Genomic DNA, 16,164 nt, shown 5'->3' on the forward strand with positions numbered 1-16,164 from the left:
CAATCTCCCAATTTCAGGCCTGAGCCACCGCTCCCGGCCTCTGCTTTGTCCTGAGGACAATTAGTCTTTGTTAGTTTATTACCTTGAGACATTAAGAGAGACGTCTGTGTTTACCAGACTGATCGGTAACACACTATGGAGAACAGAACACTGGATGGTCTCATTCTTTCGTTGGTTTACTGACCAGTGACAGGCTCTTAGCTGCATCTTCCAGTTCAGCCTCCCTGCCTCCCAGTCATCCTCCAGCTGCTGTTTGTGTACCCGGTACTACTAGGGTACTAGTGCCCTACTACCAACTGCCTCCAATAGAATTTCAGTGCCACAAAAGCAGGGATTTTTGTTGGCTTGTATCCCATGTCTAGAACAGAGCTTGGCACATAGTAATTATTTGTTGACTGATTTCCTTCATGTCTCTCTGCAGCTCCAAAAACGCTTCATCCTGAATCTGCCAACCTTCAGTGTTCGAATCATTGACAAAAATGGCATCCATGACCTGGACAACATTTCCTTCCCCAAACAGGGCTCCTAACATCATGCCCACCCTTCCTCCCACTTGCCAAGGAACTTTTTTTTGCTGGCCTGCTTTATTTTTTTCTACTCTTTTCAGGTACATTCTTGATAAATGGTTAATTCAGAATAAAGGTGACTGTGGATATAATTGAGCCCTGTGGTCTGGGTCTCAGTTTACCTAATATTACCTTAGAAAGGATGTGGAGGGAAGATGGTCTTTTTGCCAGGCCTGACTTTTCCTGCTCTGCCCTCCCTTAATGCTCAGTACCCTTTAGCAGCTGATGGCTCCATGTTCTATTCCGTGCTTGGCTTCCTTTCCAACTAGCTCTTTCATATATTTTACTTGTTAATGTCTTCATTCTCTCTAAAGTAGTGGTTCTTTTCACCCTTAAACTTACTTTTTTTAATTAATCTGAATGGATAATACATGTACTTCATAAAACATGCAAACAGTGCAAAAACATGTAGTGAAAAAGGTTTCTCCCATCCCTATAGTCCAATCATCTGCTTCCTTTCCTCAAGGAAACTTCAGCTACTAATTTCTTATGTTTTTTAAGAGATATTCTGTTACTGAATAAGGTATACATACATGCAGACACATGTCCCCTTTAAATTTTTTAAATTTATTTATTTATTTAGAGACAGGTCTCACTCTGTAGCCCAGGCTGGAATACCGTGGTGCAATCTTGGTTCATTGCAACTTCTGCCTCCTGGGCCCAAGTGATCCTCCCATCTCAGCCTCCCGAGTAAATAGGATTACAGGCATACACCACCAATGCCCAGCTAATTTTTATGCTTTTCATAGAGGCGGTGGTCTCACCATGTCACTTAGGTTGGTCTCGAACTCCTGGGCTCAAGGAGTCTGCCTGCCTTGGCTTCCCAGTGCTGGCATTACAGGCGTTGAGCCACCATGCCTGGCTAAAAAGTATTTTTAAATGTTCTACGTATTGCTTATTTCACTTAGCACTGTATTAGAGATTGTTTTCTATCCATACAAATAGATCTATGTATTCTTGTTGACAGTTGCATAATATTCCATTAAATTGATGCATCATGGGCAGTTAACCAGATACCCATTTTACTCTTAGCCTACGTTTAGGGAACAATGTAGACGTTTTGTGGTTAAAGCCACTAAAGCAGTGATTCTTAACCAGATGTGTGTTTCTGAATGTTCATCTCACACTTCCGGTTGCTACTGATGCTGCCAGTCTAGGAACCACGTAGCAAAACCATTTGGCCTTAGACTAAGATAAACTCTACTTTATCCAATTCTGTGCTCCTCTTAATACCATATACAGATGGGTTTTTGATTTGTCTGTGATGAAATGTGTCATCTAAGATACTACCTAGTGATCATAATGTTCGTATTAACAGTATTGGGTTAACATTAGATTTGTGTCTTATATACTATTTAATACACCAATGGTAAATGCCTTATACCATAAGAAGAAAACTAATCATGAATAAATGGGAGAAAAGAGATGATTCACATCACTACAGTTGGTTCAACCTCCAACACCACTGTGAATATGCATAGGTTTGATCTTTTAGCTAGATTCCTGAGTGTAAGACATCTATTTTAAAAGCACCACAAGGCCGGGCGCGGTGGCTCAAGCCTGTAATCCCAGCACTTTGGGAGACCGAGGCGGGTGAATCACGAGGTCAAGAGATCAAGACCATCCTGGTCAACATGGTGAAACCCCGTCTCTACTAAAAAAATACAAAAAAAATTAGCTGGGCATGGTGGTGCGTGCCTGTAATCCCAGCTACTCAGGAGGCTGAGGCAGGAGAATTGCCTGAACCCAGGAGGCGGAGGTTGCGGTGAGCCGAGATCGCGCCATTGCACTCCAGCCTGGGTAACATGAGTGAAACTCCGTCTCAAAAAATAAATAAATAAATAAATAAATAAAAAATAAAATAGTTTGCAGATAAACATACTGAACAACAGAGCTCNAAAAAAAAAAAAATAAAATAAAAATAAATAAATAAATAAATAAAAGCACCACAGGTGATTCTGATGCTCTACCCAGTGGAGTGCCGCTACTAAAGCACAGGCTATCCTGCTACCTGATTTTCCCGTCTGTAAAATGATTGAAATAGCACCTATTCCATGTAGGTAGGTATGAGAATTACATTAGTAATATAGGTGAAAGTTTAGTGCAGAGCCTGGCATGTTGTAAGTGCTCAGCAAGTGTATAATCATTAGTAAACTTGTTATTCTGCATCCAGGCCTCACCAGGGATGACATGTGGTTCTCTGCCTTTGAATGTAAGGTCCCCAGGGCAATCTCAGGCAAGCCTACAAACCCATCCTCACTCTAGGGTTTTTTTGCCAACCTGGATCTCTTTCCTGAGCTCCAATCAGCTCATTCCTAGATAGCTCACTCTCCAGATTTAGGGACTTCAAACTCTATGTCTAAAACTGAGCCTTACCATCTGCCCCTCTCCAGACCTTCTCTGTGACATTCCGTCTTACAGAATTAGAGCCACCGGTTCCCAGGTACCTAAGTCAGAAACCCAGGCATCATTTATTTTTAATAAACATTTTATTCTGGAATAAGAAAAGTTGCAAAGATAATACAGAGTGTCCTTATACCCCTTATTCAGTTTCTGTAATATTAACATCTTGTATATACCATGGTATATTTGTCAAAACTGAGAAACCAACATTGGTTGGTATATTAGTATTACTATCCAGGCTCTATTCAGATTTTACCAGTTTTTCCACTAATTTTATTCTTCTGTTCTAGGATATAATTCAAGATACAACATTGCATTTAGCTGGGCATCATTTTTATATCATTCATTACCTCCTATCTGTATGTGGTCACCAAATTCTGGCATTTCTATATCCTAAATTTTTAATTTTTGTTGTTGTTTTTCAGAGACAGGATCCAGCTCCCAGGCTGGAATGCAGTGGCATGATCATAGCTTACTGCAGCCTTGAACTCCTGGGCTCAAGTGAACCTCTCACCTCAGCCTTTCAGCTAGCTGGGACTGTAGGTGTGCATCACCATACCCAGCTAATTTTGTAAAAAATTTTTGTAGAGACGGGGTCTCGCTATGTTACCTAGGCTGGTCTCGAACTCCTGGCCTCAAGTGATTCTCCCACCTTGGTCTGCCAAAGCACCAGGATTATAGGTGTGAGTCACTGCACCTGGCCTAAATCTCTTTAAATCTCCATCCCCATTATTCTGATTCACCCCCTGTCATTTCTTAGGCTATTTAACAGCCTCTTAACTTGACTCTACTTTTAATCTCTTCCCTCTTCGGGTCTTCATCCATACTTTAAAAAATTAGTTTCACCATCCATTCCTCTCTGCCCTTAAAACTTTCTGGTGGTTTTCCATGGCTTAAGAGAATAAAGCCCGATTCTTTGGTTTGACCTGCTAGGCATTCCATAATGCTCTCCTAACCTTACTCCCCATTTTCCTTTCTCTCTTTTACACCTCATAAAGCCTGTGTTCCAAATACATTTACATGGTTTCAGTCATTCATTTGTGACTTCACACTTATGTATACCTACTATAAGAAGGGTAAGCATTACTTTGTGGAACTTTTCTTACAGAGGAGTGTGTGTGAAGTCATAATGTAGTGTGTTCTGGTAACTTCTGTTTTTTTCTGCTGGATTTTGGTTTTTAAAATGCCAGCTTTGTCCTAAATCAATTTCCTGAAGTTTGAAAAACACTGGGAATGTACCCATTCTGTAACACTCCTGGCCAAACGCTGTTCGGAAAGGAGTTCTGATTAGCTCCCATCTGCTTTCAGGTGATTAATACACAGAAAAACAAATTATTCCTTCCCTGGCTCATGGTGGGAGTGGGATAGGTTGGAGAAGAGAGCAGCTGTTTCGCCTCAGGGTAGGGAGGCTCAGCAGCTCAGCCCAACCAGAGAGCGGATGGGAAGGCAGGAACCTTTGAGAGATGGAAAAGGCCACTGAAATGTCCCAAGAGCTTCTTGGTGTTGCTAGCTGAGCAACCACTCTGGGCCTGCCCTGCCTGAAGCCCAGAGTCCTTTCACTTCTGCTCCCCTCGGCCTTTTGACCAGAGCAGCAGCAGTGCCCAAGCAAGAGAAAGAGGCGCATTCTTGGGTTCTCAGTAAGTGTGTGCTGCTGCTTGCTTACTCCAGTGTGTGAATTATGAGTTAGTGTGTTCGGAAGGAGAAGCCTGCAACTTGCCGTCACTTACCTTCCTTCACGGGAGGGAATGTTTTTAAAGACTGCACTTTTCATATTTCTTCTGGAACACTATGATCCTTAAAGTAGGAAAGCCTTTTCTTTAAACTCCAAATTGGAATGCTTACCAAGTCTAAACACTCTCCATTTAATTTGCAGCTACTTGCTTTGCAAAAAAGAAGCCATGTAAAACAATATGTGTATGTTTCATTTTTATTTTTTAATTTTTAATTATATTTTTATAGAGACAGGGTTTCACTATGTTGGACAGGATGGTCTTGAACTCCTTACCTCAAATGATCTGTCTGCCTTGGCTCCCAAAGTGCTGAGATTACAGGCGTGAGCCACTGTACCCAGCCCTCGTGTATACTTTAATCATCATCTACTTTTCCTTAGGGCTAAACCCAGTTAGAGGCTAAAATATGATTTATTTTGCTGTGGGATAAAGAAAAACAACTTAATGGGAAGAATCAAGTGCTGAGACCTCATTAGAAGCTTCTAATGCCACTTAGACAGTGTCCATACCATACTGCTTCTGCACTGTTAATGATCCTGACCATATGCTGGCTTAGCAGCGTCTCGGGGCACAAAAGGCTGGGAAGACCTGTTTCCCCTTGCTGGGGTCAGGCCTGTGAGCCCTTCTGTAGATGGCCATGTGATGCAGTGGAAATGAAGGGAGGGTCAGATCACACACAGATGCGTGAGTCCCACTCACTTGCTTAGTGACCTTGGGAAAGTTGCTTTGATCTACCACTTTCTTGTTTGTAAAATAGGATTTGGTGAGGACTACATGGTCCTTTCCTTAGGAAAAGTTGTCTAGCCCCTGAAAAGTTTTTGATAAACTAATTTCTTCTGGATATTTATAACCTTTTATTGATTTGTTACTATATTACAAGCATTATATAGAAGTGCTGTATATCTTATTTAATCCTCTCAACTTCCCATAGTCTAAGACAATTTTAGAAGTAGGATGTCTCTTGCCAGGCCCTAGGCTTCAGTTAAAGCAGAGCATACTTCAGCCTTCCCCCACATTCCTTTCTGTTCCTTTCTGCAGAAAGGAGTAAGTAACCCAGATAGGGATACTTGGGGAAAGGCACTGAGCCTCTTTGTTAAAATGAGGAAAAGCAAATATTAGGTGTTAAAGCCATGCCAACCCCAAGTGGAGACTTTCTTCTTGATGTATTCAGAGGGACTGATTGAAAGGGACTTGAAAAAGGCAGCACTTCCTCCCCGCATGATTCAGAATTCTTCAGTGCCACACCTGGAGGCTGCCTCAAGGTATCGAGCACGCCCTAACAACCTGCTGTGGGGTACATACCGGGGGACCCAAAGCTCAGGGGAGCACACCAAGTGAGTGGCAGGGCCAGGATTAGGACGTGTCCAGGGTCCCCATGCATTTAGCATGAGGGACAGGCCCCCAGAGGAGGCCCCACTGTGTCCAGAGAGCTTTCACTGGACACATATGGGTGAGTTGAGGCATTGCAGCTCCTTGGGAAAAGAAGTCACATCTTTGGACCCTTATCCTGAGAAATGATGCCTAGACCGTATGTTTCTAGCACAACCTTCACTTGCAAAGCACCTCATCATCTATCCTTGACAGCATACTTGCAAAGACATGGGGAACAGCAATCCAGGCAAACAACAGTGAATGCAATGGCCCTGAGACATAAAACAAAATGTTAGTTTGAGGAACAGAAAGGAGACCCATGTGGCTGGAGCAAAGTGAGCGTTGAAGAGAGTAGTTTAAGATGAGGCTGGAGAATCAGGCAGTCAGATCATTGTTAGACCTGAGTTTGAAGGTGTACCAGAGAAAATAGACCAGTTGGGAGACTACTGTAGTAGTCCAGAGAACTAGGGTGGTGGCAGAGAAGAAAGAAGATGCACTCAGAATCCACAGGTCTTTCTGAAGGATTGAGTATAGAGAGAGAACCAGATACGACCCCCTAGTTTCTGGCTTGATCAATTGGGTAGAAGGTGGTGCCATCTACTGTGGTGGGACGGTCTGGAAGAGGTCACGATTTGAGTATTTGAGTCATGCACTCCATTTTGGACATGAATTTGAGATGCCAGCAGACATCAGGCAGACAGTTGTACATCCAAGTCTGGAGTTCAGGGAGCAGCCTGGGCTGAAGATAAACGTTCAGGACTTGGCAGTATTTAGATGTTGAAAGACATGGGATTGAATGAGACCAATCTAAGGAGTCAGTATGGAAAGAGAACGACCCAAGGAAAGCTAGCATTTAGAAGTCAAGTAGAGAAGTAGCCAGCTAGGAAGACAGAACTGGAACCAGTGAGGTCCTAGGAAACCAGAAGTTAGGAGCCACAGAGAAAACAGTTGCAGAAAACAGCAAATGGTCAGCCATATCCACTGACTGCTACTGTTAAATCCAGAAGAAGACAGCCTTGAGATTTGACATTGTGATGACCATGCTGAGTGGACTTCAGTAGACTGGTCGGAAAAAAGCAGATTGAAGAGGAAATTGGAGGTGGAGAAATGGAGGCATAGGTGTAGCAATCTTTCAAGAACTTTAACTGCAAAGGAAATAAAGAAATGGGGAAAGGAATTATGTTTTGTAAGATAAGAGATCCTAGAACATTTGTGCTCTGGGGAATGATCCAGTAATCATTCCATAGATAGGGAGAGACTGATGGTACAGGAAAAAAAATGCCTGAAGAGTGAAATCCTCGAGAAGACAAGAGTTGGATGAGCATTGGCCTGATAGACGCACATACAGTCACCAGCGTTTCCACTGACACATGCACATTCACCACCAACGGGCATAGAAACAAATCCATACACCTAACAGCTAAACTGACACCTGTACCCACCAGCCCACCAAGTCACAGTAATACACATACAGTGTTCACTTGACACACACACATAGACACAGCAACTAATAGCTACAGTGACATGCCAGATAGACCAACATCTGTACCTCCTCTCACAAAGAAGAGCCCCCAGTCCCCTCTCATCCCCTTAGGGGCCCCTTCCAAACCTACCCCCTGTCTAATGCCCAGGTCCCACTTCTCCCCAGTGACACTGCCGTCTTTGGAGGCAAATCCAGGCCTGGGCTAAAGAAGGACAGGGAGGGCTTCATGTCCAATGAAAGGTTTTATTAAGAGAATGAGAGATGGGGAGGTACATCAACTGCAGGGGCAAAAGAACCACAAATACAAGATCCCAGCGACAACCTGAGGGCGCCTGACACACCTTTCTTCCCTCCCAACCCACCCACAGCCCTTTTCAAGCAAAAACACCCTCTCCCTCCTGGTCCAGCTGGACATGTCAGTGCATGGCCAGAAAACAGTGAAATGAATCCCCAACTCATTGGGATAAATAAGTTGCACTAGACATTTTAAATTTTCAAATTTAATTACAACATACATAAATATATAGGACAGACAACAACAGGACTGTGATGAGCAGCCTAGATGGATTTGAGTTCTGCAGTTTGTGCTTTATCTTCTTTGTTCCTCCAGGGCACCTCCTGCCCACTTCTCTCCAAGAGTAGGAAGGGTACAAAGAGTCCACTGGGGCCTCCTTCCAGCACCCCTTTTCTGGGGGTAGAAGATTCTGGAATGAGGGGCACCATCTCCTCAGTAGCACCTCTGATTTATCAACAATTGCCCTCCTGCCAACAGTGAAAAACACAAAGGCTTTGGCCTCTAGAAGCACCCACAGCCACCCAGGCACTGTAACAGAAAGGGCTGTACCCTATGAGCCAGACCTTTTCATGTCAATTTTCTGTCCAAACCCTTCTCAGCCATCAAAGGTCAGAAATTGCACACTTGAGACAAATACCTGGGCCCTTAACTTACCAAGACACCACCAAAGAGGCCACCTCCCTTACTCCAAGCCAGATCCCCAACTCCGGGATCTGTAGATGAATGTTCTCTTTCTGGTCTGTCTTGAATCCCACCTTTCAGTCCTTTCAGGTCCACCCCCAGGAGCTAAGTCCCCATTTCAGGCCCTGGAAGCCCCTTAGGTATGGGTTGGGAGAAGGAGTTATTTCCGATGCTTGGGGTCCTTCTCTGAAGCCTTGGTTTCACCATGCCCACTGGCCACACTGCTTAGAAACATCTTGTCCAGCCCCTTGAGTGACTCCAGCAGGTAGTTCTGGAAGGCCGTGAGGGCAGCACAGATGGCAGGCCCACCGAAGCCATGGGTGATGAGGCTGAAGTGTGTCAAGCAGCTCTGCACTCCGGGCTCCAGGATGAGTGCTGGGCGGCTGTTGCCCAGCGGCGAGCGGTCCTGAGCCATCAAGTCTGCAAACTCCTTGCAGATCTGCCTGGTTGGGAAAGGAAGGTTGGAAAGGAAGGTCAGAGGTTGGAGGACAAAAGTCTGAGCCCAGAGAAGGACTTACTACGTGCCAGGCATTTTATAGTCATTAGCTACACGACTGCTGACCCTCCCAACAGTCTGCAAATGATAATCATACTGTTTTTACAGAAAAGGAAACTAAGATTCAGAAAAGTCATTTGACTAGCCCAGTATCAAACAGCTAATAAACAGCACATGCCGATTACCCTATAATCTTTTTTTTTTGGATGTCCTGCCCACATTCAAAGTGCTGCTCAGCCAGGCATGGTGGCTCACGCCTGTAATCCCAGCACTTTGGGAGGCAGAGGTGGGTGGATCACCTTAGGTACGGAGTTTGAGACCAGCCTGACCAACATGGAGAAACCCCATCTCTACTAAAAATACAAAATTGGCTGGGCATGGCAGCACATCCCAGCTTCTCAGGAGGCTGAGGCAGGAGAATCGCTTGAGCCCAGGAGGCAGAGGTTGTGGTGAGCCGAGATTGCACCATTGCACTCCTGCCTGGGCAACAAGAGTGAAACTCCGTCTCAAAAAAAAAAAAAAAAAAAAAAGTGCAGCTTAGCTACTTACTACCTTATACAGGATATTTTCTTTGATTCCCTCTCCCACCCCAAACACCCAACGCTTCACAGAACTTTGTCTTTGAAACTGTTAGGAAACAATCCAGAATCTGCCAGAAATAATAACTAGCAGTGAATATTAATTGAAGCCTGGATGCTGTGCCAACCACACGGTATGCATCATCTTACTTAATCTTCATAACAAATCTATACTATTATCATCCCCATCAGATAGACAAGAAAACTGGTTTCAGACAGGTTGGATGACCTGTCAAGGCGACTGAGCTGGGATTTGAACCAAGCTCTAGTTTGCAGCCATTATTCATTCCTTTGTGCGTCCTGTGTGTGGCTCAGGCAAGAGAATCCCTCATCATTCATCTTTGTGTCAACATGAAAGTCTTAGACAGGACTGGGACCCACAAAGTGCTTGATGAGTGAGCTGATCAGTGAACAATATGAACCCCGCCCTAAATATGTTTCTCCAGCCACAGTACAAGCAGCCTCAGAGGTCTCTCCATTTGGCAGTCCCAGGAGTCTGTGCTTCTCTTCTGCCTTGGGGACTTGAGGAAAGCCTCAAAGGCAGGCAGGTGGAGTTGTCATTTTGAAGGACGTCGTTAGGTGGGAGGACTGGACGTTGTTCTAAGCTGGAGACAGGCAAGCCCAAGGATATGAGGACAGAGTTGGCAGGAATGGGTAGAGTTTGTATGGGCCAGACTGTGGGACCTCAGAAGAATCTGAACTTTAGCCTACCAATTGGTAGTTCTCAGATTGCTCTCTCTCTTTTTTCTTTTCTTTTCTTTTTTTTTTTTTTTTTTTCAGACAACGTCTTGCTCTGTCGCCCAGACTGGAGTGCAGTGGTGCTATCACAGCTTACTGCAGCCTCAACCTCAGCCTCCTGAGTAGCTGATACTACAGGCCTGTACCACCATACCTGGCTAATGTTTTTCAGTAGAGATGGGGTTTCCCAGGTTGCCCTTGAACTCCTGGGCTCAAGAGATCTGACCACCTCAGCTTTCCAAAGTGCTGGGATTACAGACATAAGCTGCTGCACCCGGCCTCTCTCTCTTTCTCTATCCCCCTCCTCTCTCTCTCTGTCTTTTCTTGCTATGGGACTGCTATGGTGTGAATGGGTATGTTCCCCAAAATTCATATGTTGAAATCCTACCCACCTAGGTGATATTAGGAGGTGAAGCCTTTGGGAGGTGATTAGGTCATGGAGGTGGAACATCATGAATGAGATTAATGCCTTTATTATAAAAGAAGCCAGAGAGAAACCCCTTCTCCCTTCTACAATGTAAGGCACACAGCAAGGTGCTGTCTATGAGCCAGGCAGCAGACCCTCACCTGACATGAAATCTGCCTTGACCTTGAACTTCCCAGCCTCCAGCACTATGAGAAGTAAATTTCTGTTGGCCTGGCACGGTGGCTCACACCTGTAATCCCAGCAGTTTGGGAGGTCAAGGCAGATGGATCACCTGAGTTCAGGAGTTCGAGACCAGCCTGACCAACATGGTGAAACCCCGTCTCTTCTAAAACTACAAAAATTAGCCACGTGTGGTGGCAGACACCCATAATCCCAGCTACTTGGGAGGCTGAGGCAGGAGAATTGCTTGAACCTAGGAGCCAGAGGTTGCAGTGAGCCGAGATTGCACCATTGCACTCCAGCCTGGGCAAAGAACGAGATTCTGTCTCAATAAATAAATAAATAAATATTTCTGTTGTTTATAAGCTTTCCAGTTTATGGTTATAGCAGTCCAAATGGACTAAGATAAAAACTCTTTCAGAAGAACTAAATCTTTTACGTTTTTTCTTTTTTTGAGATGGGGTCTCACTATGTCACCCAGGCTAGAGTGCAGTGATGTGATCGTGGCTCACTGCAGCCTCAACCTCCCAGGCTCAGGTGATTCTCCCACCTCAGCCTCCCAAGTAGCTGGGACTACAAGCGCACAGCACCATGCCCAGCTAATTGTGGTATTTTTAGTACAGACGGGGTTTCACCATGTTGCGCAGGCTAGTCTCCAACTCCTGGGCTCAAGCGATCGGCCCACCTTGGCCTCCCACTGTACTGGGATTACACACATGAGCCACCTCACCTGGCCTGAGAAACTAAATTTTGGGGCTGGGCGCAGTGGCTCACACCTGTAATCCCAGCACTTTGGGAGGCCGAGGCAGGTGGATCACGTTAGGTCAGGAGTTCGAGACCAGCCTGGCCAACAGGGTGAAACCTTGTCTCTACTAAAAATACAAAAAAATCAGCTGGGCATGGTGGCGCGTGCCTGTAATCCCAGCTACTCAGGAGGCTGAGGCAGGAGAATTGCCTGAACCCAGGAGGCGGAGGTAGCGGTCAGCCGAGATCGCGCCATTGCACTCCAGCCTGGGTAACAAGAGCGAAACTCCGTCTCAAAAAAAAAAATAAAATAAAATAAAAATACAAAAAAGTAGCCAGGCGTGGTGGTAGGTGCCTGTGATCCCGGCTATTTGGGAGGCTGAGGCAGGAGAATCACTTGAGCCTGGGAGGCGGAAGTTGTAGTAAGCCGAGATCATACCATTGCTTTCCAGACTGGGCAGCAAGAGCAAAACTCTGTCTCAAAACAAAGAAACAAAGAAACTAAATCTTAATGGAATACTAGTTTGTTAAACAGGCCCTAGTTTGAAAACCAATGCATTGGCAGCGGGAACCATTGAAGGTTCTTGTGCAGAGGAGCCGGTGCATGTGCAGGGAGATTGGAAACAGGGAGACTCTGGGGTGAAGTTCGGGGAGTGAGATGAAGAGAACTGAGTAGAGGTGGCAGCATGTGAATGGCGGTGAGGAAGGCATAATGGGACTTGCAGAGCACTCAGGTGCGACCTGGTGGCCTGATGGAGGTCACTGGAGCAGAGGGTTGATGCGCAAGGCTAGAAGAGGAAGCCTCTGACCCACGATGGGGACTGGGGCTGGTGGTGTCGTGGGAGTGTATGTGAGTGTAGGACCCACGTGTGCCCTTGTGTGAACCAGTATATGATGCTACTGTTCCTGATGCAAGGAGCCAAAATATGTTCACATGTAGTGTCCATGTGTGCTCCTGTGCTTGTTAGGAGTGTTCATGTATGTCTGAGTGTGATAAACATGATGCGCAAATATACCCATATGTGGAACCCAAGTGTGCCCATGTGGCATGCACACATGTGCCACGAGAGCCTACGCAGGGAGCCTAGGTGTGCCCATGTGTGGTGCCACATGGGCCGCATGTACATGCGTGTGCTCACTGCTCATGTACACAGTGGTGTCCATTGTGCCTATACATGATGTCTGCCTGTGCATGGCACCCACATGTGCCCGTGCAGGGTGCCCTCACTCACTTGGCGGCCAGCAGCATGCTCTTGCGGCTGTGCAGCTCCCCAGGGTCAGCGTGCTGGCGGCACAGGTACTCGGCAGCTGCCTTCGCTGGGAACTCGGTCTCACAGACGTAACCGAAGTCTCGGGCCAGGTGCACGGCCTCTCCTGGAGGGAGGGGAGCTGTCACTACTGCCAGGTGTATCTCTGTGCCTGGAACACAGCTTTGAACCTCTGACCCCCCTGGCCAGGGGTATCCTGTCCCATTCTTCCTCTGTAGATGCCCCCTCTAGCTTTCCAGCTCCAGCCCCTATTCCATAGCCCTCCCTCAGGGCCATCAGGGTTGGGCTCTGAGCTCAGAGAGAGATAGGAGCTGAGCCCACCATGTATACCAGAGCTGCCAACCTCCAGGGAAGGGAGCTGTCACCCCCTTCATCCCTTTACCACATCCAAACACTGGCCACTCCCTGCCCACACACCCACACCCAAATACACACACACATATGCACACACACATGCACGTGTGCACACACATGCATATACCCACACGCACATAGGCACACATGCACGCATGCTGAAAGAAGGTCTCCATTGCACATGCATGCACACATGCACAAAGACTACACACAGAAATCACAAACGCAGCTTATACCTAACAGAGAGTATGCACACAGATACTGCAACATGTGCACGGATACACACATACATGACTAAAACGCTTCCTGCATTAGAGACAGTCACACCAGACCACTCACGTTCCCTTGAATTCACTCCCATGCCCACCTTCACGCCTCACTCACCTTCCACTAGCGAAGTCAGCAGTGTCACGTTGGCAGCCTTGCGACGGCCAGCTGGCAGGTTGAGCCCAATCTTCTCTAACCGTTCCCGCAAACACCGGCCCCCATTTTTGGACTTGGCCCTTGACATGCACAGGGAGAGACAGACATACAACTCTGAAGACAAGAAAAAAGTATGGAGGCTAAGTGACCCCCAAAGGGCCTTGTTGTCCCCACCGGCCCTTGTTGAGTTTTGGGTCTGGTCCTGTGGATGCTCTGGGGTCTCTTTCAGCAAGGGCACAACCTCTTCTTAACTTTAATGGTTTTGCAGCCAAGACAGGGGTGGAGAGCCCAGCACCCAGCTCCAGGAGCCCTCAGTTCTCCCTAGTCCTCTCCACAGCAGTGGCAGCACAGGGTGGGGCATCCTGGAGTCCTTAGCACACCAGATGGGCACACACAGCTACCCAGGGATACGTAGACCTATATGTAGAGACACGTGGTGACATACAGAAAGGGAGACACACAGGGAGACACAGGTACACAGCCACCTGGGGGCTCACCACACACACACACACACACACACACACAGGTGAAAGAATAAAGACCTGTAGAACCAATAGAGACAGACATATGCAGAGACACAAACTCAGACTCCCAGAGACGCAGAGACACAGGATTACACCAAGTCAGGGTCCCAGCAGCACATGTACAGATACTCAGGGACTCACAGAGATCCTCCAAGATGCCAGGAGTAAGGAGATACCCTCTATGACTGCACAAGTGCCCCTCCCACACAGTGGTACAGATGTGTAAACATCCATGGGACTAGCTCCAGATGCACAGGCAATCACACACACACACACACACACACACACACACACACACAGCAGGACACACTCTAGGCCAGACATCCTACTAGAAGAAACACAAGATACACTCACGGAAACATGCTCCTGGCCATCCGCTACTATAGACACATGCACACTCACACACATGTTCACACCATCCTCAGACTCATCAAAGCTCACAGCCCTGAAGCAGAGATACCCTTCCCAGGCACCAGGACATGCAGAGAGACAGACAGACACAGGTTTAGGAAGATGAACCATGGACCACCATGCTCCTCACCCCAAAACACACAGGGCCTATGCTGCCATGTGGAATGGGTATTGGGTCACGGGTCCCTTTCCCGGAAGAGGGGGTGAGGATGGCCCTCTCTGTTCCCCAGACCCAGCCTTGTCCTGCCTAGTGTGGGTGAGTTCTCCCTCCCTTCTCTGTGCCCAGGCTTCTTTCTCTGCCCACCTCCCCACCCCAAACCCACAGACATGTGGCAGCCACCAGGGACCTGAGCCAGCCCCCACAGCATGCATAATCCAGAGTCCCCAGGGCATCCCCTCCCAGGGAGACTGAGGCAGGGGGCCTAGGTGAAGCTGGCCTCCTCGTAGATACCCCAAGAAGGCCTGAAGAGGCCAGGGATCCAGCCAGGCAGGGGATCGTGGGCTGGCCTTCCTACCTGCGGAGGACACCCCCCAGGAGGGAGGCGTTGAGGCACTCAGGAGGCGAGAGTCGCCGCTGCACCTCCCCCACCGTCACCTTGTACTTGGACGTTGAGCTGAGCAGTGAAAGCCGGCCAGGCACGGAGCAGAAGACCTCACCGGGATTCGTGATGCCGCCTACCAGGCTGTCTTTGGCCAAGGAGAGGGCTGAGAGGCTGCGGGCTTTGGAGGGGATGGGCACTGTGGAGCAGAATAGCAGGAAGAGGGAAACCCTGAGCCAGCGGCCGCCGGCCCCTCTTGAGGGAGGGTCTGGTAACCTTGCTTTACAAAGGGAGAAACTGAGGCATGGTGAGGTGAAAGTGACTCGCCCCAGTTCCCTTAGCTGGTGGATGTGAACTCGGGGCTGTCTGGCTCTTGATTCTATGTCCCCCTCACTTAACCAGGCTGGTCCCATCTTAAATAACTCCAGCAGAATCTTGGTGTTTTAACGGATACCATCAGAGTTGGACTTGGATGTAAGGATATGAGTGTGAGCTGGAGGCAGGACCCCGGGGGCCCTGTAGCAGGGCCAGGTCAGGGTTGGGCAATTGCAGGGAGTCCCCAAATCCCGTCTTCCCACTTGTGATTCCCGTTTTCCTCCCCGCCGTCCCACTCCACCCCTGCATCAGTGAGGGGCCTGGAGACTGTGGACTCCACATCCCTGGACAGGGAGGTTATTGCCCTATTAGCGCCTTCCATCCTGGCCCTCTTCCTGCCAAGTCACTCTGCAAATACTAAGGGAGATCAGGAGATAGGCCCTATGCCCCCTCCCCAAAACGCTCCCTAATTATCTACTAATTGTCTGAAGAGCAGAGAAAGGAATCTGAGAAGTTACTTTTCAAAAATTCACTTAGATACTTTTGACTATAAGAGAAAGCTCGGCCGGGCGCGGTGGCTCAAGCCTGTAATCCCAGCACTTTGGGAGGCCGAGGCGGGTGGATCACGAGGTCAAGAGATCGAGACCATCCTGGTCAAC

General features: G+C 47.5%; 2 protein-coding genes across 2 annotated transcripts in view; one reads left to right on the forward strand and one right to left on the reverse strand.

Moving 5' to 3' along the window:
* Window positions 1-662, forward strand: part of PSMB2 (proteasome 20S subunit beta 2) — a 37,852-nt gene extending 37,190 nt beyond the window's left edge. Inside the window, exon 6 of the mRNA XM_017501094.2 lies at window positions 422-662. Coding sequence (XP_017356583.1) covers window positions 422-529 — 108 coding nt within the window. The 3' untranslated portion in view covers window positions 530-662. The remainder of the gene's footprint in view (window positions 1-421) is intronic.
* Window positions 663-8,037: 7,375 nt separating this feature from the next.
* TFAP2E (transcription factor AP-2 epsilon) overlaps window positions 8,038-16,164 on the reverse strand; it is a 22,305-nt gene continuing 14,178 nt past the window's right edge. Inside the window, exons 4-7 of the mRNA XM_017501097.2 lie at window positions 15,167-15,389; window positions 13,678-13,796; window positions 12,904-13,045; window positions 8,038-8,972 (exon numbers count right to left, since the gene is read on the reverse strand). Coding sequence (XP_017356586.1) covers window positions 8,690-8,972; window positions 12,904-13,045; window positions 13,678-13,796; window positions 15,167-15,389 — 767 coding nt within the window. The 3' untranslated portion in view covers window positions 8,038-8,689. The remainder of the gene's footprint in view (window positions 8,973-12,903; window positions 13,046-13,677; window positions 13,797-15,166; window positions 15,390-16,164) is intronic.

The sequence above is a fragment of the Cebus imitator genome, unplaced genomic scaffold (assembly GCF_001604975.1).
Source record: "Cebus imitator isolate Cc_AM_T3 unplaced genomic scaffold, Cebus_imitator-1.0 Scaffold277, whole genome shotgun sequence".
NCBI lineage: Eukaryota > Metazoa > Chordata > Mammalia > Primates > Cebidae > Cebus > Cebus imitator.